Below are 25,231 nucleotides of genomic sequence, written 5' to 3'. Positions count from 1 at the left end.
ACCTCTGAACTTCTCTTGCCTTGAAAAGCCTACGGGGTCGCCATAAGTCAGCTGTGACTTGACGGTACACACACACACACAAACTGGAATTGTAGTGGCTTTCACCACAAGGCTATTGTGAGGGCCAGCAAGATAGCAAGAACGGTATCAGCACTCTGTAAATGATTCTTTTAAAACAAATACAGAGACTTTTGTTTTCACAGATGCAGCTTAGCCTGTTTTCACAGACCTAATGGTATATAACTGATGGTATTTTTAAACTTCTTTCTTATCTAAGTGGAGATGGGCAGATAAGTTTTAACATGCAATTGATGCTCTCTCTCTCTCTCTCTCTCTCTCTCAAGAGAGAGAGAGAGAGAGAGAGAGAGAGAGAGAGAGAGAGAGAGAGCATCAATTGCATGTATATATATGCATTATATATAATATAATCTACATATATACATATATATACATATATACATATATATATAACATATATATAATGTTAACAGTGTGAGTTAGATCCTATTCATTGGATTCTGTGCATCAATTCCATGAACAGCAGCGTTTTTTTCCAGCACAAGGAAACTTCCCCTTCATGCAATAGCTCCACGTGATCCAACCCATAGCTGTTAATAAGTAATCACACTTGGCCTTTACACAATGCTGCTAAGAGCTTCCCAATGGGTTTTCCACCTATTCTCAGAGCTGCCGTGGAAGGTTGGCCGGTGTTCTTACCGATATATTGCACCTGGGGGGCTGAAGGGAGCCTATTTTTAAAGGCAACCTTGGCAAGTTTGTGGCGGAGGAAGGATCTGGAGCAAGAGCTTCCTGATTCATGGCTCATTCTCACGTCAATGCTCCAGCAGCTCCCATAAAGCCATAAGGAAGTGGGGGGGGGGAAGCAAGTGGCTCTTTTCATCACACATGTACAAAAACAGACGTTCTCCAGTCACCAGAAACCCCTAGAGATTCAGGATTTGGTGGGTCTCTTCAGGAAGCACATATGAAACTTATCAGAACAGCCCAAGCAAAGAGAAGAAGAGTTGGTTTTTTATATGCCAGCTTTCTCTACCACTTAAGGGAGACTCAAACCAGTTTCCCTTCCCCTTCCCACAACAGACACCCTGTGAGGTGGGTGGGGCTGAGAGAGCTGTGACTTGCCCAAGGTCATCCAGCTGGCTTCGTGCGTAGGAGTGGGAAAACAAATCCAGGTCACCAGATTAGCCTCCGCCACTCATGTGGAGGAGTGGGGAATCAAACACGGTTCTCCAGATCAGAACCCACCGCTCCAAACCACCGCTCTTAACCACTACACCACCCTGGCTCTCCACAACAAAGAGGCAGCCAACGGCGCTGCTGCCAGAACATGGCAGTGCACACATCTTGCCGCTGCTTCTGAGAAACTGGATTCCAGACCCAGGCCACTTCAGTGCTTAGGTCCTCCAATGCCAACAGCCCTGCTGAGGATTTCTGGAAAAAGGTTCTGCAGGATGTCAATAACACAGCCACTGGGAATCGGGATAAGAAAAGTTTCCTGGAAGCTCACCTGCACCAGCAAACAGCTGCCACAATCAGAGCAGAGATCCCAGCAATGGTGCACACTATTATCATACCTACAGAGGAAACAGACATGGGGGGGGGGGAGAAAGGGGAGAAACACATCAGCAGCGTATTTTTACAATGATCCAAGCATTTAGGACTGGCCTGGTTTCCAACGCTAATTTATTTGAATCGTTCCTATACATCAGAAACATTTCTAGCCTGTGTGCTTAATTAGGTGCAATAAAAGCAAGGCCATAATATTAAAAATGGAAGCAGAATATGTTAAGAAAATGAACAGCCCAATTTGTTCCATCTGCATCACTCAAATGCATGATTCAGCCCAATTTGTTTCATCTGCATGATTCAAATGATAGTATTCAGTTTCCCATGATGTGGAATCTATTATTTCAAATCAGATTTTTCCCCAAAATGCTATGCATCCCGTTTCCTGTTTCAAAATCAGAACACCTGTTTCAAAACAGGCCCCCAAGGCACCTCGGCAAAACTAATAAACAGCCCCATGAAAACTTAACCCCAGGGAGATTTTTAACATATGCCTGTCTAATTCTGAGGTGCCACACACGGTTGCTCCAGGTGGTAGCAGGAGATCTCCCACTATTAGAACTGATCTCCAGGCGACCGTTCCCCTGGAGAAAACGGCCGCTTTGGAAGGCATTATATCCCATTGAAGTCCCTCCCCTCCCCAAACCCCGCCCTCCTCAGGCTCCACCCCCAAAATCTCCAGGTATTTCCCAACTTGGAGCTGGCAACCCTAGTACCACACATCAATGGCATTTAAAAGGGAATGGGACATGGAGCATTGGTAAACTGTTATATAGAGCAGCAAACGACAGGAAGCCAGAGAGAGGGGATGAAGAGAGCTTCCTCGTGGCCTCCAGAAACTCTTTCAGAGTCTCCATCATCCCAAGAGGTTGCTGGCAACAGAATCGAGGTTGCCCCTCTCCTCCCAATGGCCTCCACAATGGATCAGCTAGTTGCATCAATCCCTTACCAAGGACAAGGGCATCATTTGAAGACATGTGCAAAGATTCCACCGGAGAGCTCTTCACAGCCTCTGTGGAAGAGGAAGGGAGAGACGTTGCAGCCAGGTGTCCTGCCCGACTCTTTTGTGAGGACTTGGCCATCACCGCGCCAACTTTGAGATGTTCACCTGCAGGGGTTGGGGTTTCTGTAGAAGACAAGTTGCATCACAGAGGAGAGAACGAAAAGAGGGAAACCTTAACAGGCAGAAAAATGCTGTGTGTTTTATGCACAAGCAGTTACAACCCAAACAACGAGAGGAGGCCAATGCCAAGCTAAGGGGAGGGGCTGTGGCTCAGTGGTAGAGCATCTGCTTGGCATGCAGAAGGTCCCAGGTTCAATCCCCGGCATCTCCAGTTAAAAGGACTAGGCAAGTAAAGGTAAAAGGTAAAGGTCCCCTGTGCAAGCACCGGGTCATTCCTGACCCATGGGGTGATGTCACATCCCGACGTTTACTAGGCAGACTTTGTTTACAGGGTGGTTTGCCAGTGCTTTCCCTAGTCATCTTCCCTTTACCCCCAGCAAGCTGGGTGCTCATTTTACTGGCCTCGGAAGGATGGAAGGCTGAGTCAACCTTGAGCCGGCTACCTGAAACCAACTTCCGTCGGGATCGAACCCAGATCGTGAGCAGAGCTTGGACTGCAGTACTGCAGCTTACCACTCTGTGCCACGAGGCTCTACTAGGCAATTAGGTGACGTGAAAGACCCCTTCCTGAGACCCTGGAGAGCCACTGCTGGTCAGAGTAGGCAATATGGACTCTGATGGACCGATGGTCTGATTCAGCATAAGGCAGCTTCATGTATTCACATGTAAGGGTCAGAAATAGTCCAGAACAGATGAGAAACCTCGCTGAAGCTAACCAGGCCTGGGTCTAGCCAGCGCCAGGATGTGAGATTTCCTGGAAGTCTGGAAATGAATTCCACGACAGAAGAAAGGCAGAATATTCAGTCCCGGGCAGGGTCTGGCTTACTTACCATCCTGACTGTGGCGCAGGTGGGCAGCATCCTGTTTGGACAACGTGTCAGCTAGGAAATCAATTTCTTCCTCTAAGTTGGGAAAAGAAGATCGTCCTGAAAAAAAAGGGGGGGGGGAATTCAAGCAAGGATTATCAATTTACATTCACACGTCTTAAACTTCTATTCATACTGTACATTCGTCAGCTGATTCATCAACCATCTTCAAGTACTTGAAGGGCTGTCATATAGAGAGGATGGTGCCGAGATGTTTTCTGTTGCCCCAGAAGGTTGGACCAGAAACAATGGGTTGAAATTAAATCAAAAGAGTTTCCATGTAGACATTAGGAAGAATTTTCTAACAGTTAGAGCAGTTCCTCGGTGGAACAGGCTTCCTCGGGAGGTGGTAAGCTCTCCTTCCCTGGAGGTTTTTAAGAAGAGGTTAGATGGCCATCTGTCAGCAGTGCTGATTCCATGACCTTAAGCAGATGGTGAGACAGAGGGCATCTTGACCATCTTCTGGGCATGGAGTAGGGGTCACTGGGTGTGTGTGTGTGGGAGGTGGTTGTGAATTTCCTGCATTGTGCAGGGAGTTGGACTAGATGACCTTGGTGGTATCTTCCAACTCTATGATTCTTTTCAACAGGTTTAGGAGAGAGAAAAGAAAGTGCTTCACACAATGCGTATTAATTTATGCAACTTGCTGCCACAAGAGGGGGGCAGTAACAATGTCTAATCTCCTTTTGAAGCTGCCTCAGCTCAAACTCAGAGGAACGGCCCATCAGTAGCATTGACAGCTACCCAAAACCTCCATGTTCAGAGGTAGTACCCCTCTGAAAGACAGTTGCTGGAAACTGGGGAGGGTCACTGCCTTCATGTTCTGCTTGTGGTCTTGGTGGAGATATCGTCATTGGCCACTAATGGAAACAGGATGGTGAACTGGGTGGACTTTGGCCTGACCCAGCAAAGTCTCTTTTTCTTATGGTAGCTACTAGGAGTAACAGAGTTGCTGGGGCAACAGACCATGGGGCCTGCAAAATTTCCCTCTATTCATTATGTTGTGCTTGCAAAAAGTGTACACACAAATGACTGCTCAGGAGCAAATTAGTGCCTAGATTGAAAACTATGAACCTCAACAAGAATACACCCCATTTTGTTGCACCTCCTCATTTCAATTTAGTCATACACACTGCCCCATCTAACGGCAATGCCTTGTCACTGCCGAATTTCACAGAGAGCAAAAGCAAGCAGAGCTAGGAAATACCATTAAGAATAGCTTCTGCATCAGATGCTTTCTGTGCAGTTTGCACTACTGGACACAGAGTAGACCCTGAAGTCTGCAACATACCCCAATTTGTGCTCCACTTCATAGTGCCAAAAATATTACTCTTGCAGAAGATAGGTACCTTTCGAACCATGATACACCTCCAGGACTCTGACCATGTGGACAAGTGTTTTGCAAGCAACAAATGCAGAAGTTACATGCCCACTAGGGTTACCAACCTCTAGATACTAGCTGGAGATCTCCTGCTATTACAACTGATCTCCAGCCGATAGAGATCACCTGGAGAAAATGGCCGCTTTGGCCATTGGACTCTATGGCATTGAATTCCCTCCCCTCCCCAAACCCCACCCTCCTCAGGCTCCGCCCAAAAAACCTCCCACCGGTGGTGAAGAGGAGCCTGGCAACCCTAATGCCCACTGTTCTGAGTTAACTCTGGGTACATGAACATCTGTATTTACCTCTATGCTTGTGTTGGAGAGAAGAAATGAAATAAAGGTTTGGAGAACACACAGAACAAGACAAACTCTTATCTCATTAAGCATTCAGAGCATCCTTAGCAACTTGCATAGATTGCTTCCATATTGGGATTTTTCCACACATGGAAACCAGGAAAAACCCCTGCATTAAAAAGGAACATCTACATGAGGTCCTGCTCATTCCAATTTGTTGGTTTCCCCCTTCAAACTAAATAAAAAATAAACCCTCATGGAGCCTGTTCAAGAAGGAACTGCCAGGTGACTGGGGGGGGTGTCATCCACCTGGAGGATCCCCCCCAACCATGACAGAGACGAAGGTGGAGCTAACCTCAGTTTTCAAATTGGCAAGGGTCAGCTGGGTGCCCTTCTCCTCCTCCTCTTAGTTGTTTAAAGGGCACTTTCCCTTCCCAAGCCCAGTCGTGCTGTACGCTTACAGAATGGCCGGGCTGAGAAAGAAGGGTTGCCAGCTTCCAGGTACTAGCTGGAGATCTCCTGCTATTACAACTGATCTCCAGTCGACAGAGATCAGCTCACCTGGAGGAAATGGCCGCTTTGGCAATTGGACTCTATGGCATTGAAGTCCCTCCCCTCCCCAACCCCCGCCCTCCTCAGGCTCCGCCCCAAAAATCTCCAGGTATTTCCCAACCCGGAGCTGGCAACCCTATGAGAAAGGAATGGTTTCTAAGCTGCTGCCCCCCCCCAGGACAGGTGCCATCCCACACTGCGCATTTGCTCACCTGTGAAGGAGGAAATGGGGGGAGGACCAAGAGGTGAGGGTAGCAGCCAGTGAAGTAAGAATATGCATGCAGACCCTGTTCGCACTTCCCTTGCTGCTGCTGCTGCCATACCAGCAGTGTATTTTCACACTGCATAGATGCAACTGTGGTCAAGTGTTTCTCTCTTTTTTAAAGAAGGAGAACATAATGGGAAAGTCCTTGTGCTTTTGTGCAGCACTTGTGTAAGCCTCTGTCTGAATGTACAACTCCACCTTTTGGAAAGGTTTGTTGCTATAGAAATCTCAGTTTCTTCCCCATGTCTAATTTAGTTAGAAACCCTGAATGGCTATTATGAGCCTTGCCTGAGGAACTGAGCGACCTAGGATGCAAGTGATGGATTGCTAAGCTTTCTTGGCACCATAGGAAAGGGGGGGGGGAGAGAGAGAGACAATGCAGTAGCCAAGCAGCGCTGTGAACAGTGTCTGCTTCAAAGTGGCAGAACTTTTTCACAGAACTCAGTTGCGGAGAGGAAAAGGTACACTTGCACCAAACCCAGGAAGGGAGTTTCAAAGCAAGCCCCACTGATCTGAAGGTGATATGTCTCATCTTGACCCTAAATTCTTCTCGTCTGTCCATAAATGTGTATTTATTCAAGTTATCTCTTGCAAGGGAGGTGAATAAACTGGTGTTGTTGCATCTATGGTTTGAAGGGGGGGGGGTTAAGTGGATAGCTCCAGGTCAGCCCGATCTCGCCAGATCTCAGTAGCCAAGCAGGGACGGCCCTAGTTAGTATTTGGATGAGCAACCTCCAAGGAAAACCAGGTTCATGACGTGGAGGCAGGCAATGGCAAACCACCTTCGAACGTCTCTTGCCATGAAAACCCTATGGGGTTGCCATAAGTCAGCTGTGACTTCACGGCACACACACACACACACAAGGTTTTAAGAAAGGCTTAATGTGTACCCGAGTTCCCCCTTGGCAGCTCTTTTCAATGCCAGGGATCAGCCTCTCAGAATATACAACAGTGGTGGTATCTATATCCTAAGCCAGTACAAGATCCAGCCTAAAGGCATGAGTAGAGTTGACCATTTGACCAGTCAAAATAGATGTGGTCAATTGTCAATTAATAATTATTGCTTTCATTAATACAAGGAAAAACGATACTTTCAAATCAACAGGTTTGATATTTATGCTACTTAAACTGTTCCCATGAAACAACAAAATTAAGTTGCAAAAAAGCCATAATCAATTATTACAGCCTTTAACTGTTTTAGGTAAAGTTTCTGTAAGTGGAAACAATTCTCTGATCGGTTCCTGCCTTTGGCTTTCATCCCAGAACATCCGCGTCCGCCTAGAATTTCACTTTAAAAAAAGAAAGAAATTAACAGGTGGAGGCAGTCTTCCAGTTCAGAGGTGTCTGCAAAAATCTTCCAGGAGGCCAGTGGGAAAAGTTTGGCCCAGGTCCTGGTCTGCCCCCAACTGCTCCAGGGCTAGAAGGGGAGTGGTCCCTCTTGGCCTTTCTCCCAGTGGCACAAGAGTGAAATTAAAAAGGGAAGCTGGAGGACTCTGGGCTTCAGGGAATATTTGACAGTATTCAAACATGCCATTGGCTGAACATTTCACCTGCCAATTGAGCCATGGTGCTCATCTACCTCGCAGGGTCATCGTGAGGATAAAATGGAGGAGCAAAGAACAATGTAAGCCATTGTGTGTCCCAATTGGGGAGAAAGGCGGGGTACCAATGAATGAAATAAATAATCCTATGCTCGTGTGTTGGCTGTGGACCAAGGAGACCTGGATTGGAATCCCCCAAACAGCCATGACTCTCACTGGATGGCTTTGGGCCGGTCACACATACTCAGCCTAATCCACCTCATAGGATTGTCATGAGGCTACAGTGGGACGGCCTCCACACATACCAGCATGGTGTAGAGCCAGCGTGGTATAGTGGTTAAGAGCAGTGGTTTGGAGCAGTGGATTCTGATCTGGAGAACTGGGTTTGATTCCCCACTCCTCCACATGAGCGGCAGAGGCTAATCTGGTGAACTGGATTGGTTTCGCCACTCCTACACACGAAGCCAGCTGGGTGACCTCGGGCCAGTCACAGCTCTCTTAGAGCTCTCTCAGCCCCACTTACCTCACAGGGTGTCTGTTGTGGGGAGGGGGAGGGAAGGTGACTGTAAGCCGGTTTGAGTCTTCCTTAAGTGGTAGAGAAAGGCGGCATATAAAAACCAACTCTTCTTCTTCTACCACCCCAAGCTCCTCTGAGGAAGGACAGAATATAAAAGCCATGAGAAAAATAGCTGGGTTATGTGAAGAGCCAGTCCCCTGCAAACTGAACAAATTGAACGGGGTCCTCAGCTCATTAGATGCCAGCCAGCATCCTTATCGGGGGTGGGAGCGTCTTTTCAGTTCCAGGATCTCGGATATTAACATTCCTTCATCGTCTACAACTTCCGAGGCTGCTGCTTCCACATGGGGACGATTCACCGTTGTGGTTTCACTGCCCCCCCCCCGCCCCAAAATGCAAAGGTCTTTGCACTGGTAATGGAGGCTCTGTGTGGTGGATTCTCTGTGCTGCCCCTCCACTCCTGCCATTTCCCCACTCCCCCGTCACCGATGGGCCTTTTGCTGGCGTTTTAAAAATCGCTAATAGGCATTGCGGTGTATTTATTGCATGCATTACAATGCAACAGTCTACTCCTTCCCTTCCCCCAAGATAGGTGCATGCACTGGGTTAGTCTCACGGGGTGGAGTCCCTGCTCAGTTAGCTCTGTTTGTTAGAACTGTAAAGTGTGTGAGCTCCCTTGCCTATTATATTAGGTGCTGTGGAACACAGGCAGGACAATGCTGCTGCAGTCGTCTTGTTTGTGGTCTTGTTTGTGGGCTTCCAGGGGTTGGCCACTGTGCAAACAGGCTGCTGGACAATGGACCTTGGTCTGATCCAGCAGGGCCTTTCTTATGTCTTGAAACCTGCTGCTCTCTATCTCCTTGCTAATAAACAGACGTTGTTTCGAACACATAGCAATATACCTGTGACATTCTCTTTTGCTTGCAAGTCCCTATTACTGATTTTAAAAGCCTATCACTGATCACTCCCTATTACTGATTTTGCTCCCTGTTACTGATTGATAAAAGCCAAGCTGGGGGTGTGTGGGGGAGGTAGTTTGGTCCCTTCCAACTCTATGATTCTAAGCAGGGGGGAAACTGGAAGGCGGATTATACAATGACACGCACAAGCAGAAATCCAATGCATTTTGGGGGCAACGCAGACCAAAAGGAAGCAACCCAAGAGGATGGTCTGTTCCCATTAGCCAGGCTGTTGCCTGCCAGGTCTCATAACCAGAGCACGCCATCCAATTTTCTTTAGGGCACATGGATGTTCCTAAGCGTAATTCTTCTAAAACCACGGTAAATATTTCATGACCCTGTCAACTTCCACAGCATTTTATGAGGTGGAACACAGAAACAGTCTTCAATAATGCAACGCACACTGCGACGCGAAAAGAATCCAGACTTTCATTCTCTCTCAGAGCTGCTCTTGGCTAGGCAAAGGAACAAGACTTTGCCCACAAGCTTTAGAAAGCATTGAAGGACTTCCTGCATGCAAAGCAAGCGCCTGGCCACCAAGCCGTGGATCTAGACCAGTGATTCCCAAAGTGAGCAATACCAACCCTTGGGGGGGGTGGGATTACCATGGGGGCACTAAGACACAAGAGGGCAGCAGGGGGGGCGCTAGAGGTGGGCCCCTTCAACTGTGTTGTTCACTAATTTACAATTGATCAAGCTATGGCGCCATGCTGACAAATTTGGTGGAAACTATCACAATGTTTTTCCAGATTTTGAAGATCTGGTACCACTGGATCAAGTTTATCTGTTTTGTTGAATAAATTTCAAGTAAAAGGTTTTCACAACAGAATGGAGCACTGGCGGAAAACCATGGGGACAGATCCAAGTATCGGACTACCACAGTCATCCGATTTATCGAAAACATCGATAACCGGCCCAAACGCCTGTTGGGCAACCACCGGAGTAGCGCTAAGATGACCCCACCAGGACGGGAATCTCTATGTGGGGCCAGCGCCACCTGGGATTGGAGCACCGAATACAAGCCCCGCAGCTGGGCAACGGTGTTGTACTCCATCCCAAGACCCCTTATGGGGGTCCCCACAAATGGGAAGGAAAGGCACCTCTTCCCATCTTGGATCAGACCCCATGCAAAAACCGCCCAAAAGCTGTGACGGAAAAGAAATACAACATCACAAAATAGGGAGGGTGGGCGAGACTCGCCGCCGCCCCCGCATAGAAATAGGATGGCGGCCGGCCGTGCACCGCTTTTTAAAGGTGCGGGGAGACCCATGGGGTCAGATGGCCGCCTGACGTCACTCCCCCACGCCCCCCGCTAGCCAGGAAGACCGCAGGGGCAGGCGGGGTCTCGCGGGACGAGCAGCGCCCCCCCCCACCTCGAGGGCACCCCCTCTTTTCCCCAGAACCGGGTAAGTCCACAATGCCCGACCTGTTTATTCAGGTTGGGTTTCTTGTTGTTATCTTCTTTAGTGAGTCATACAAACCCCTATTTTGAATAATTTATAGGATAGGGTAGGGGGCGCTGGGGTTGAGTTTGTGAAACCAAGGGAGCGGTGGCCCGAAATGTTTGGGAACCACTGATCTAGACAAATGTATCACGATCTAGGAGCAGAGACAGGCCCAACATACTTCAGGGCATTGAAGACAGGGAAAGCCGCAAGCTACAGATAATCTTCCAGAAAGGCTGAAAAGCAGCTCAAATGCCAATCCCTTCACTGAGCTCTTATATAAGCAGCCCATCTGTCATTAGGAGTATCACTTTCTATAAAGAGACAATCAGAAACCCCAAAGCACATACTTCCTGCCTCGTTCCTCCTCCAAATTCCACATCACAAAACAAGGAAATAATGCCCTCTTTTAAAATAGACAGGCAAGTAACAGTACCCGGATGGGCCCCACGCTACAGGCATAATCGAACGACTAGATGTGTTCTCCGCACTCTACAGAGGCAACATTAAGGTCTTCATTCAATGCCCCCCGTTCACCTCCAGGATGCTTTACGGCACTAGGCGAGATTGAGCAGCAATGAAGTGCATTGAAGTGTACGGGGGGGTGGGGTTTTGCTTCTTTTAGCTGCCAGGAGGTGATGACCTCGTTTAAATCGAGGAGCCACAGAGTTATGAAAGAGGGCTGCAAACCTGGCAGGGAAGCCCCTGGAGTTGATGGCTGTCAGTAGAGGTACTGACAATCAAAGCAGTGAGAGGCAGGTGTAATAGAGAGCTACTAAGGGCAAAATTACACACAACATTGGTAATACAGGAACTCCAGATCATGTAATTTGTCTCTGTGGGAACCTCTCAGGCTGCTTTAAGTCATGGGGTAAAAAACCCATCTCGTGCCTATCCAATTTCCCTGCTGAGGCTAAATGCAATCCTGGAGGGGAGCAGTTTTAATAGAGAAAATGAAATAAGGGGAGAGTTAACCCCTACAGTGCCATGGCTGTGGTTTGACTATACTACAGCCCCTGGTTCCTGCAACAGCTTTTGAGGGCCAACATACACACTAGGAGATACAACTATAGTTCATGTTTAGCCCCAAGAGGTATTCCAAGAATTCGGAACTTCTTTCCCCAAGCCTGCAATGTTTTGATCAAATCCACTCTGCCTACTGGTGCCACAAATGTCAATATCTTCCTGATGCTATTGTAACTTGCACGATGCAATCGCACCATTTTCTGTATCCTTGCAATTTCACTATCAGGCAGTCTTATTTGATATTCTTGCAATATGTATCCTTTGCCCCTGAGTGCAATTTCAGCATGCGCCCGCACCTGTGTGTGTATGTACGCGTGCACGCACGCACACTGTTTTGGGGGACTGTCAGTCTGCGAAATGAGAAAACAACCAAGACCAGGAGCATACACTAGGGTTGTCAGGTCCCTTTTCGCCACTGGTGGGAGGTTTGTGGGGCAGAGCCTGAGGAGGGTGGAGTTTGGGGAGGGACTTCACTGCCATTGAGTCCCATTGCCAAAGTGGCCATTTTCTCCAGGTGAACTGACCTCTATCGGCTGGAGATCAGTTGTAATAGCAGGAGATCTCCAGCTAGTACCTGGAGGTTGGCAACTCCAGCATACACATAATCTGAATTTAGAACCAGGCACAATATTCCTGAAAAGAATGTTTCCCTTGGAACCCAAAAAAGCAAACGCTGATGTGTTTCAGCCCTCACCCCCACCTACCTCTGGCTGCTTCTTCCTTCGAGACACATTTGCCGTATCCATCTTCAACAAACTGAGGGAGACAAGGTCCGCAGGTGTGGGATCCAGGAGGGCAAAATGCCCGCCTCTTCAGCGTGCAATCCAAGCTCCGAGGACACAAGTCTATTAGGAAGAAGAAGAGAAGAACAAGTTTCAAAAACCGTTTCAATTAAAATTTCCATTAGACTCTAAAAATATGCTGTTGGGCATCATGCCATCAGAATTGCCAGTGCAAGCTAGAGAACTGTTGAAATACGCCACAACTGCTGCTAGAATTGTACTGGCAAGGAAATGGAAGTTGACACTAATTCCGGATATAGAAGAGTGGAAGGAGAAACTGTCAGAATATGCAATCATGGCCAAAATGACTAATTTAGTAAATAAAGATCAACACTATGAGCAGGTTTTTTTTTTGAAAAATGGAAACTTTATTATCAATACATAAAGTTTAATGATAGAAGAGCATAGAGGCTAGAAGGTTAGAATTGTCTTTTTAAAATTATATCTCCTTGTAGAGAAAATGAATTGTGTGGGTGTGGTTTATCAAATAAGAAGTGGATGTACCGTATATTTGCAACTTATACTAACATGTAAAGGTTTAACACAGTGTGGTAAAATAATTTATGTTAGAAGGCTAGAATTGTAATATTTTGATATCTTTACAAACCATATTTCTGTGTTGGGTAAATGTCCTGATTTATGCTGGCAGTGTAGTTACGTGATGTTTATTTATGCTCCCTTTCCTGTATTTCCTCTACCCTTTTTCTTTACAAAATAAAAATAAAACAGAAGAAGAGGAAAACACATTGGATGGTTGAGCGTGCACGTAAAAATACAAATTCCAACGCTTTTGCCTTGTCAGCAGAGACAGAATTGGCTTCAAATCAGCAGATCAAATCAAATCCTCACTATAGGTACTTCAAATATCAATTAGGTAATTATTATTGGGATGTAGAATGGTATACTATAGCCCAATCTCATCAGATCTTGGAAGCTAAGCTGGGTCAGTATTTGGATGGGACACTGCCAAAGAAAACTTTGCAAAGGAAGGCAATGGTAAGCCACCTCTGCTGAATAACTTGCCTTGAAAACCCTATGGGATCACCAGAAGTCAGCTGTGACTTGATAGCACTTTATATACACACACAATTATTATTTAGATAAATCACAGCCTGTTTTCTCCTCTTTGGTGATCCGAAGCTGCTTACAACAGTGTTCCCTCCTCCATTTTATCCTCACAACAACCCTGTGAGGTAGGTTTGAGTATGAGACTGGCCCAAGATCACCCAGTGAACTTCAATGGCCACGTGAGGACTCACTGGGTGTCCTGGTCCAACACTCTTAACCACTACCCTACGCTGGGTCTCAAATCACAGCCCACTGGATTCATGACCCAATGCTCCAGTAATACGGGGACCAGATAGGAATGGACGGAGCACACGCACCTGCCCCAGTCCCTCTTTGGCTTCTGATGCCAGCACAGCTTTTCCTACAATGCTGAGCTTCTCAGTGACTATCCTGTCTGTAAAATGCAGCCAGAAGGGAGCAGTTACCCTAAGCAAGCATCCCTCCGCATATCTCGTGGCTAAGAATTTCAATAGGAGGGATGAGCAAATCTCCACCACTTATTTTGATATAACTTATATTTTTGTTGATGGTTTCGCTTCTTGGCTTCTTGCATTTGGTTCTGTAGATTAGTTGGCATGGCATACACAAGCTGTACGACTCTTGTACAGAATTTATATGCTCAAGGTCCATCCTTTATATGCACAGTGCTGATTTACCGATGCAGAAAGAAAGTCGACAAATGCATACACATTGCAGAGGGAGAAGTCAGTGCAAGGAAGCAAAACAGTGCAAAAACCAAGAATCATAGGATGGATTCAAACTGCGAAGCAAAACTGAAACCAGGATCTGCGGGGAAAAGAAACCAGGAATCCTCCCTATTGTCCACCAAACGCCTTGACTAGCTCTACCGAGAAGTAATTTCAAGGAAGCAGAGGCTCACCCCCCATCCTTGTTCTTTCCTGGAACTGTTTGCTTCTTGCCAGGTGGTGGGCCTCTTTCTCCTCCTCCCCACATTAGCTCTCATTAGACAAACAAGCTCAATTTGATGATGGCTGGCCTACCAGTGGGCAGGATTTAATGTGATGAGCTTTGCTCATCGTATTATTCCCCATGCCACAGAGACGGGAGGAAAAGGGAGGGGTGATCTTTTTAAACGCTTCGCAATGAGAACATTAGGGAGCTGAAGGGGAGATTTTAAAGGGCTCCTTTACTTCCAGATCCTAATAATAATATTTATTGTTATGGTCAAAGACCAGCATGAATATAAAATACAATCAATCTTCCGCAATAAAAGAATTATATACGATCATGAGCTAAATACCTACCCTGATTAGTTAAAAAGCCTAAGGATAATTATGTATCTGCTATGAATAAATTGTGTGAACCTATATATGAGTAATCGTTAACCCACCACCTTTCTTGTTAGAGCAATTCTCTTCTTAATAGCTAGATAACAAAATTTTGCCATTACATAAGATACTGAAGCCTCCTTATCTTCAAGAGAGGAAGAAGAGGAGGAGGAAGAGGAGGAGGAGGAAGAAGAAGAGGGAGAAGAAGAAGAAGAAGAAGAGTTGGTTTTTATATGTCGACTTTCTCTACCACTTAAGGGAGTCTCAAACCGGCTTACAATTACCTTCCCTTCCCCTCCCCACAACAGACACCTTGTGAGGTAGGTGAGGCTGAGAGAGCTCTAAGAGAGCTGTGACTAGCCCAAGGTCACCCAGCTGGCTTCGTGTGTAGGAGTGGCGAAACAAATCCAGTTCACCAGATTAGCGTCCGCCGCTCATGTGGAGGAGTGGGGAATCAAACCCGGTTCTCCAGGTCAGACTCCACCACCCCAAACCACTGCTCTTAACCACTACGCTAACTCTGTAAACCTGGCTCCAACTGAGTTAGCAGAGGGGAAATAGTACTTGTTCTAACATCAGAGGACAATTCACAATACGGTACTATATGCAAAATTGATTCAACTGCATTGGACGGACCTGGGCAGCACCTTTGCTCCATAGGCAAATGTTGAAACCTTACATCTAAAATGGCAGAAAGTATAGCATCAAAGCGAGCTCTTTCCAGACCCTGATAATTTGCTCATTTAGAAAAATAAAGGGAGACAGCTCAAACAGAGGCAAGAGGCAATGGGCTGGGGAGGGGGAGAGGTTCCTGTCATCTGGACCTGCTTGGAAGTCTTGTGCAGGGCGCAGCTTTCATGAGGACAACTAGACAACAATGCCAGGTCCCCACACTGGTGCAACAACCTTCTCTCCCAACAGGGTGGCACTAAAGCTCCCGAAAAAGCTTACGCCGAGCAACCCCAGACATATCACGGATCTCCACAAGGCATACATGGAGCTATGCTACTTAAAATAAAATTCTATAGAGCTATGCTGTTTCTATGCTCACAACCTCCCCATGAGGTAGGCTGACAGTGAGCTTCAAAGCTTAGGGCTGTTTAGCTTGGAAAGAAGGTGGTTAAGGGGAGACAAGATAGAAGTCTATAAAATTACGCATAGTTTGGAGAGAGTGGACAGGGAGAAGCTTTTCTCCCTCTCTCATAATACTAGAATGTGGGGTCATCTGCTGAAGCTGGAGGGTGAGAGATTCAAAACAGATAAAAGGAAGTATTTCTTCACACAACACATAGTTAAATTGTGGAACTCCCTGCCACAGGATGTGGTGATGGCTGTCAACTTGGAAGACTTTAAGAGGGGAGTGGACATGTTCATGGAGGAGAGGGCTATCCATGGTTACTAGTAAAAAATGGATACCAGTCATGATACATACCTATTCTCTCCAGGATCAGAGGAGCATGCCTATTATATTAGGTGCTTTGGAACACAGGCAGGATAATGCAGTTGTCTTGCTTGTGGGCTTCCTAGAGTCACCTGGTTGGCCATTGTGTGAACAGACTGTTGGACCTGAAGGGTCTTGGTCTGATCCAGCATGACCTTTCTTACGTTCTTATGTTTTAACCCAACTCTCTCCAGTCTTAGTCCAACAGCATCCACTGACATCAATTTAAAACTGCCATGGCTTCTCCACAGAGAACTGTACTTTTGGTGACGGTACTAAATATAGGAGAACCAGATGTATATTTCCAAAGTCTCCCTGGAGAGGCAGCATTACTATTACACCAAGTCTAACGTTGTGCAGTTTTCACACACTGGAGAGCCAGCGTGTTGTGTGGTTCAAGTGTCAGAATAAGACTGGAGAGTCTTGGGCTCAGCGATGAAGCTTGATGGTGCCAAGCACTCCACCCCGGCCTAACCTTCCCCATGGGGTTGTCAGGAGCACACAATGGAGGAGACTGTGACAGATGGATAGCTCAGTGTGGGAGTGACAACAAGCTACCAACGGAAGGAGCCCTTGTTCTATCGACTGGCTAAGTTCAGATCCAGCCACATTCTTCCCACAGCTCCCGCTTGGCTTTCTGGTCCTTGCTGACACTGCCACAAAAAGGAGAGGGGATCAGCTTTGCAAAAGGAAAACTGGAATACAAATTACGCCACAAGTGCACCAAGGGATGGGAAATTGGCCATCGGAGGAGAGACAGGAAACATTAGGAATGGCTGAGAGTTCCTGGTGGGTGCAGAAGTGACTCAGAAGGCAGTGGTCCAGAGTTCCTCTCTGACTGGACAGGAAGGGATGGAAAACCTGCACTGCATCCCCCAGATAGAGCAAAAGGCCCCATCTGGAGCAGAGATGTAAAATTTCCAGAAATGTTAAAGCCACTGGGGGAGAGAGAACACATGGGAAACACTGAAATGCATGTAATATTTTCTGAACAAAACCCTGGCACTGTCTTAATTCCACCCCTGCCTGGGTTGAAGTTCTAAATTCGCCCAGAACAGCTATCTCTGCCCCACCCCAGCAAGCAGATTTTCTATCAACCCAATTAAGGTTCTGATTTGGTAATCCATGGCCATTCACACATTCTTTTGTAATTAGTAGAATCATTGCGCTACCACTTATAAAGCAATTAAATTAGTGGCTAACAATGCTGGAAATTAGTTTGGGGTAGTGGGGAGAAGAGATCTGTTTTATCCTTGTAAACACCAAGCTTTCATGGCCTGTTTTTTTTTTTTTTTAAGGATTAGACGTAATAAAGGAGGAAGACTGTTCTATGAAGAGCATCATCATCATCATCATCATCATTTATTTATTACGGTCAATGACCAGCTTACACAAAAAGAAATATCATAAATAATTTAAGAACTTCTAATATTTGATCAAGTAAATCAAAAATTTAGTTACAACACTTGATAAAATGATCTGTTTAACATGAAAGACATTATGACAGCTTCTTCTGCCTTATTACACAAGCCATGGCACAGAATCTCGCAACCTGATAGGCAATATCTTTGACATGATCATCTAATAACACAGTAGTGTGGCTATCTCTATCTGGGAAGCTAGACAACATTGAATTGATGAACATTTTACGAATGTCTTGATAAAATGAGCAGTGTAAAAGAACATGTTCAACTGTTTCCACCATTCCGTATTGACAAGGACAGAGGCGGAGTTCATAAGGGAGACTGCCCTCCCTTCAAGAAGAGCAGATGGGAGGGCATTGAAGCAGGCCAAAGTAAAGGCTCTCTGATATTTGGGATAATCTAAGGCCTATGAAGAGCAATTAACTGTGATAGCTAAATACAACCTCCATTTTCAGAGACTAGATGGGGTGGTGTTGGTTTTTTAGATTATGAACTTGCAAGAAAGGGTCGCAGGCAGCTGCCTGATACTGAATCAGGCCATTGAATCAGTCCGCCGCTCATGTGGAGGAGTGGAGAATCAAACCCGGTTCTCCAGATTAGAGTCCACCGCTCCAAACCACTACACCACGCTGGCTCGGAGACTGAGCAGTTGGCAAAGGAGGAGGAGCCGGGACAGTTCGCAAATAAAATCATAACTGAGCAGAAAGGGAAGTTATGTAGTGGCTGCTAGTGAAGACCTTGCTGGGAGAGGCGCAAACTAAGAATGTCTCCTCTGCCGCTGCAGAGAAGGCTGCAAGAAGCAGCAGGGAGCTTCCCATCCTGTCATTGTGTGCAGGGAAGTCCAGTGGCTCCAGAACAATAGCTGTTTGCCCTTGGCAGCAGCCCAGCCTCACACACGGAGCCTGATGTGCAACACCTCCCACATGAATGCATTAGCTTTAAAGCAGTGCACAATCCGAAATATGTTCCAGAGGAACCCCCCTCCTTGCAATGATGCAGAAGATGCAAGGAGGGGGGGGGGGTTGCTTGTCCAAGCACACACAGTGCACCTCATTGCAAGCTGCAGAGTTTATTTGCAAGTACAACACAGGGTCACTTAAGTAATGACAGAACTCAAATGGATCCCTCTGGGTCGCCACTGTTTTTGTTTTAGAATGGCTTGCCTGTGGCTGTACTTTGGCAGAACTAGGATTGCCTTCAGACCCAGCTCGAACCTAGGGTTGTCAGGTCCCTCTTCGCCACTGGTGGGAGGTTTTTGGGGTGGAGCCTGAGGAGGGAGGAGTTTGGGGAGGGACTTGAATGCCATAGAGTCCAAGTGCCAAAGCGGCTATTTTTCTCCAGGGGAACTGATCTCTATTGGCTGGAGATCGGCTATAACAGCAGGAGATCTCCAGCCAGCACCTGAAGGTTGGCAACCCTACTCGAACCGCTGGGTTAACTTTTCAGTACCCTCTACACATAGGGTTGCCAGGTCCCTCTTCGCCACCGGCGGGAGGTTTTTGGGGCAGAGCCTGAGGAGGGCAGGGTTTGGGGAAGGGAAGGACTTCAATGTCATAGAGTCCAATTGCCAAAGCGGCCATTTTCTCCAGGTGAACTGATGTCTATCGGCTGGAGATCAATTGTAATAGCAGATCTCCAGCTACTACCTGGAGATTGGCAACCCTATCCATGCAACACACCTGGGCCCACAAGCCTAAAGGCCCACCTCCTTCTAGATGACCTCCTCCCAGTCCCTCCTCAGGTCAATGAAGTTCAGAAATAATTGTTTGGTTCTTATATATAATTAAGATAAATTGCAGAGCAATCCTAAGCAGAGTTACACCTTTCTAAGTTTACTGAAGTCAATGGGCTTCGAAGGGTGTAACAGTGGTTCGAACTGCAGTGTCAGGATCAGAGCCATCCCTGAATCGATCCTATATTTGGGGCCAAAAGAAAGAACAAAAGTAGCAGCCTCCCTTCTAGTCCCAGCAATTGCATTTGCACCTGTCTCTCTCCACATCAGCTCCTCGAGCCCCATGAAAAGGGAGCCCAGCAAATTCTCAGTCGGCCTTCCACTACGGTACGTTGGCAGAGAAGGACACAGATTTGCCCAGGTCACATGAGGGCATGTACAGTCACCACACCTCCCTGGAACGGGCCACGTCAGCAACAGGAAAAACACACAAACACACTCCCTCCAGCTCAGCCATGGAGCTTATCCTGGCCACTGCATTTCCAGAGAACCTGCAGTCAAGCAGTCTGTGCAAAGCCTTTTGAAAGCCAGGAAGCCAGCGCAGTAGACTGGGAGGGTGGCAGCCTATGAAGTAGAGGCACAACGTAAACCCACTTCCCTGTTAGGCCAGACCCCAGTCGTGAACACCCTGGTGTCAGCCAGCCAGAACTACAGCCATTTCTCTGCCTTTTGGTAGTGGAAAAGGCCATCAAGTCTTAGTTGACTTATGGCAACCACATAGGGTTGACAAAGAACAAAAGGGGCAAGGAAAGATCCAACTTGAAACCAAAGCTGGGTACCCAAAGGTTGGGAGGGAAAAGACTCAATTATGTACAGAAATATATTTATTTTAAGGTACTGGTATCTTTAATATATATAATATATAAAATTATATTAAAAGAAAGCACGATGGCAACTAATACAGGTTGATTAACTAAAACCACATTCCAAACGCATTTTGGTCCCCTGGCCTTCATCAGTGGTCTAATAACATCATTTATAATGCACACCAATACATATTACAACATGTATAACAGTATTATAGCAAAATAATAACAACATCCCAGGTATGTATGTAGGGATGCATTCCAATTTGACTTTGTGCCCAATATATTCTGTAAAATGTATAAAATTAAAGAGTCCACTGCTGTGGCATAGTTTCTGTACGTTCTTTTCTGGGCTGTGTTAGCTTTCCATACAAAGTGTGCATACCAATATCAACCAGATAAATAGTCCACATATGGTTTTCAAGGCAAGAGAAGAACAGAGGTGGTTTGCTATCACCTGCCTCTGCATAGGGACCCTGGACTTCCTTGGTGGTTTCCCATCCAAGCACTAACTAGGGCCGACCCTCCTTAGGTTCTGAGCTCTGATGAGATCAAGCTAGCCTGGGCCATCCAGTTCAGGGCCCTCGGCCTTTTAGGGTCACAAAAATCACCTCAGCTAGATCCAGCCAACCACCCAAATAGAACAGGACTCCATCACCAACAGTGGCCTTGGAAAGATCACAAGGAAATAAGCATGCTGTGTTGCACACCTGCAACCTCTGGCCATGAAAGGCTGACCACCTGTGGACATGCACAGTGCATATGTTAGCCATTTCCTTTAACGTGTTTCTATCCTGCGTTTCAAGAAGCAACTTTCATGGCTCTCCCTTCCTCAACTTTAACAACCCTGAGAAACAGGTGAGGCCAAGAACAGAGAGAGTTTGGCCCAAGGTCAGATAGGAGCATCAGGGCCGAGTAGGGATTCTTCCTCAACCCCGAGCTCCTATCTGGCCACATCCACTAAGCAAGACCTCTGCAGATTTCCATCGCAGTTCCCTCCCTCCTTCTCCCCCCCACATGTCAGACCACCACTTTGCTGTGGGAAATAACTACCCACAATCAGCCAGATTTTCAACACAATTTGGCCCCACTGTGACATAGTGTATAGGATGCTGGACTGACAGGGAGAGGGGAGGAGTGGGTTCAAATCTCCACCGGGCCATGGCATTGTTTGAGCCAACCGTTCTCATTCTCCAACCCAGTACTAAACCAAAAGAAGGGCTGTGGCTCAGTGGCAGAGCATCTGCTCGGCATGCAGAAGGTCCCAGGTTCAATCCCCGGCACCTCCAGTTAAAGGGACTGGGCGAGTAGGTGATGTGAAAGACCTCTGCCTGAGTCCCTGGAGAGCTGCCGCCTGGTCTGTGTAGACAATACTGACTTTGATGGACCGAGGGCCTGATTCAGTATAAGGCAGCTTCGTGTGTACTTTTAAAAACCAGCACCCATCTATAGTAAACTCACACTCTCACAGTGAATGCTGACTAGTCACTCTTCACACCACCAACCGAGTGCCGAAGAGCCAACATTTGAAAGGTGCTGAGAAATTAACAGTCCATTTGTGGGATCCAAAACAGGATACAGCCAAAGAGTTCACACCTCAGCAGAGACTGTTACATCAGCTGGGTAAACAAGAGCCGGAGGCCACTCCACCTCAGGAAAGGAATTCTCTCTCATCACTGCAGGTGGAAAGGAAAATTAATGAAGGACGGCTTCAAAGTGTTTTGTCACCCCAAACCACATCACCCTTTGCTGCTGCCTCCCACCCAGCCACCAATCAGATGCTGCAAGGCCTTGGCCCAGGCCTAGATTTTAAATTATACTTCATTTATATCCCGCCTTTCCCCCCCCCAATGGGTAACCAAATCAGCTCACCATCCTTCTCCTCCATTTTATCCTCACAACAACCCTGTGGAGTAGGCTGATATAGCGTGACTGGCCCAAGGTCATGCAGTGAGCTTCCACGGCGGAGTGGGGTTTGAACCTGGGTCTAGGGCAGTTGATTCGGTAAAAACCGAACTGAAAAAAATGCAAATTTGGTAAAATTTGGGTTTGGGTTTACTGAGTCCGCAAAATCCCGGAGGTTGGCAAAGCCAAATTTGCCATTCCTGAAAAAGCCAGATAAAAATCCGGCTTTTGGGGAATGTCTTTCCGCAGCTCCTGGGGGGCATTTTTGCAGGCAGAGGTCCCAAATTTTCAGGGTATCTAGAAGGGACTTTCCTTGCAAGATCCCCCAAGTTTGGTAAAGATTGGGCCAGGGGCCCCGGAGTTATGGGGTCTGGAAGGGGTTGCCCTATCCTCCTCCACTGAAAAGCATTGGCAAAGGGGCTGTGTTCAGATGCTTTAGTGTGATCTTCGCAATGTATCTCAATGGAGAAGCTGGGCTTTAAATGATGGGAAAGTTCGCCTCGCTCCTCCAATGTACCAAACTTGGGGGTTCTTGCAAGGAGAGTCCCTTCTAGCTCCCCTGAAAATTTGGGACCTCTACCTGCAAAAATGCCCCCCCCCCCCAGGAACCATGGAAAGCCGCGAAAAGCCCGCACAGGTTTTAAATGGCTGAATTTTTTGGGAAACCCGAATTTAAAGCTGAATTCCTACCTTTACCAGTATAGGAAATTGGGCATGTGGGTTTTCCCAGGAAAAAAAGGCCAATGAACCCGAATTTTACCGATTTTTTTTCCAACAGCCCTACCAGGGTCTCCCAGATCCTAGATGAATACTCTAGCCGATCGTTTCCCTTGCCACCAACAGAATTAGAAAAGCTTTAAATAGTTTTTAAAAGGTAAATGAAATAGCCAGGAGTGAGTCCCTGTGCTTTGCAGCCTCCCCATTGTGATATCCCAAGCGACTGCTCAGGTGGCTCGGCTGGAGGGAGAACTGGATGCACGAGAGACATCTTTTTTTTTTTTTGCATTAGACCAAACAAAAGCTGGCCATCACAACACAAGTTTGTGTCTGTTCTGTACTTATGCACCATGACATGCCAGCTTCTGCAGCCTGCACGTACCACAAATATCTGAACGTGTTTCCCAGTTCTGCTAGCGGTAGGGGAAGGGCTTCAACTCTGCTCAGCCCCCCCCCCGCCGCCGCACAGTGGTCTCCAACAATCTTGGTGCCCCCTGCCCACAGGCAGAACAGCAGCTCAGTTTTTCTAGATTCCCAGTCTCTCGAGTAAGTGATTTGGGTGGGATTACATGAAAGGCATGCACACACTCAGATGCCCCCTATTTCAGCACCAGGGAGGGGAGAGACAGCACCTGCAAACCAGCCTGGCCCATTTATGGAAGGATTCACCAAAAGAAAACTTTCAGACATCTCTAGAGCGACATAGGAGGGGTCTGAGGAGACCGCTCTCCACAAATGTCATCACTTCTGGTACTATTAAGGCATCGGTAGGCACATACATTTCAATCACCCCTGTGGACTAGGGACAGCCCTGATTTTCTGAAATTTGTCCCTGTATTAGTTGCCTTTTAAGATATATTGGCATGGAGGAGCTATAAGAGTTGCCGTTCTGCAGCTATCAGACTCCTCACTGCCATGCTTAGAAGTGCAATCTCTGACAACAGACCTCTACGCTGGGACCCAACTGACAAATGGCTGTTGTGGGCCCTGTCGACCTGAAGTGAGCCAGTGGTTTTCTGCTCAGAAGTCAACTCCCAGAAGAGTACACGGGCCCAATTCCTATCAAGACTGCAGGCAGAAAGAGCTAAAGCCACCAGAAATAGTTCCAGAGAGCCCCTATTTGCCCCAATGAGGAAGATTAAGAGTAGGGTTGCCAACCTCCAGGTAGTAGCTGGAGATCACCTGCTATTACAACTGATCTCCAGCCGATAGAGATCAGGTCACCTGGGGAAAATGGCCATTTTGGCAGTTGGACTCCTTTCAAGTTTGGGGAGGGAAAGGCATTGAAGTCCTTTCCCTCCTTAAACCCAGCCCTCCTCAGGCTCCATCCCCAAAACCTCCCACCGGTGGCAAAGAGGGACCTACTTATAACCATTAGAAACATTCCAGTTTTCCTAAAAAGGCAAACCGCACCTCCCTAGGATATTTTAAGTTGGGAAGCCAGTGCAGGGGCAGGTCTTAAGTCCCTCTTCCTATGCGCTGTGGCCCTGATCTGAATTAAGTTTTGAGCACAGAACTACAGCTGCAGGTACATGTCTGATCAACAGGATCTGTGGGGGCCATGTGGGGGCACGAGGACTTGGGGCCAATGCACATGTTAGACAAGTGAAGCACAAAGTTCTCCACCTTGGACTGGCGTCAGCATTACAAGTGGAATATTCAATGGTGTCTTGTGGACTGAGATCAAAGGGCCGTCTAATCTGGCAACAGGCTTCCTACAGCGACCAGCCAGCTGTTTCCAAGCAGCCCCAAAGCAGGCTACGGAGGCCGCATTTGTGTGTAGGAGTAGGGAAACCAATCCAGTTCACCAGATTAGCCTCCGCCGCTCATGTGGAGGAGTGGGGAATAAAACCCAGTTCTCCAGATCAGAGTTCACTTCAAACCACTGTTCTTAACCACTACACCATGCTGACAAAGAGGGACCTGGCAACCCTACCTACAGGTTTTGCAATGTGAAATGGTTCTCAAGTAGGGTTGCCAGGTCCCTCTTTGCCCCTGGTGGGTTTTTGGGGCGGAGCCTGAGGAGGGCGTGGTTTGGGGAGGGGTGGGACTTCAATGCCATAGAGTCCAATTGCCAAAGCAGCCATTTTCTCCAGGTGAACTGATCTCTATCGGCTGGAGATCAGTTGTAATAGCAGATCTCCAGCTAGTACCTGGAGGTTGGCAACCCTATTCTCAAGGCTACATCTGTTATAAAACGCAAGGGGCGGGGAATCAAGATGCAAAGAAGTCCAAACAGTTGCAGAAGAATCACAATGAAAATGGCTGAGGAGTATTTTTTTAGACAGGTTGCTGAGAAACAACAGCCAGGGAAATCTCCGAGGCCCAGAGCAGATTATGGCTAGGCTTTGACCTGAGCCAGAAGGAAGGGTCGCATTACCGCCCACAATCTGTTCCTTCCTCCTACTCTGTTCCAGCTTAACAGAAGCAGAGAAATCATTTGACACCCATGAGAGGAGCTCTCTCCCCCCCTCCCGCAAGACAAACAGAAGAACAGTGTAAGAAGCGC

At 47.2% G+C, this 25,231-nt stretch overlaps 1 protein-coding gene across 1 annotated transcript in view; it reads right to left on the bottom strand.

The window, feature by feature from the left end:
• The window catches only part of NPDC1 (neural proliferation, differentiation and control 1), a 61,509-nt gene that overhangs the window by 5,408 nt on the left and 30,870 nt on the right, over positions 1-25,231 (bottom strand). Inside the window, exons 2-5 of the mRNA XM_056860116.1 lie at positions 12,263-12,403; positions 3,541-3,636; positions 2,537-2,713; positions 1,529-1,595 (exon numbers count right to left, since the gene is read on the bottom strand). Coding sequence (XP_056716094.1) covers positions 1,529-1,595; positions 2,537-2,713; positions 3,541-3,636; positions 12,263-12,403 — 481 coding nt within the window. The remainder of the gene's footprint in view (positions 1-1,528; positions 1,596-2,536; positions 2,714-3,540; positions 3,637-12,262; positions 12,404-25,231) is intronic.

This window comes from Euleptes europaea, chromosome 14 (assembly GCF_029931775.1).
Source record: "Euleptes europaea isolate rEulEur1 chromosome 14, rEulEur1.hap1, whole genome shotgun sequence".
Classification (NCBI taxonomy): Eukaryota; Metazoa; Chordata; class Lepidosauria; order Squamata; family Sphaerodactylidae; genus Euleptes; species Euleptes europaea.
The sequence above is the reverse complement of the archived record's forward strand: the minus strand, read 5'-3'. Positions and strand labels throughout refer to the sequence as shown.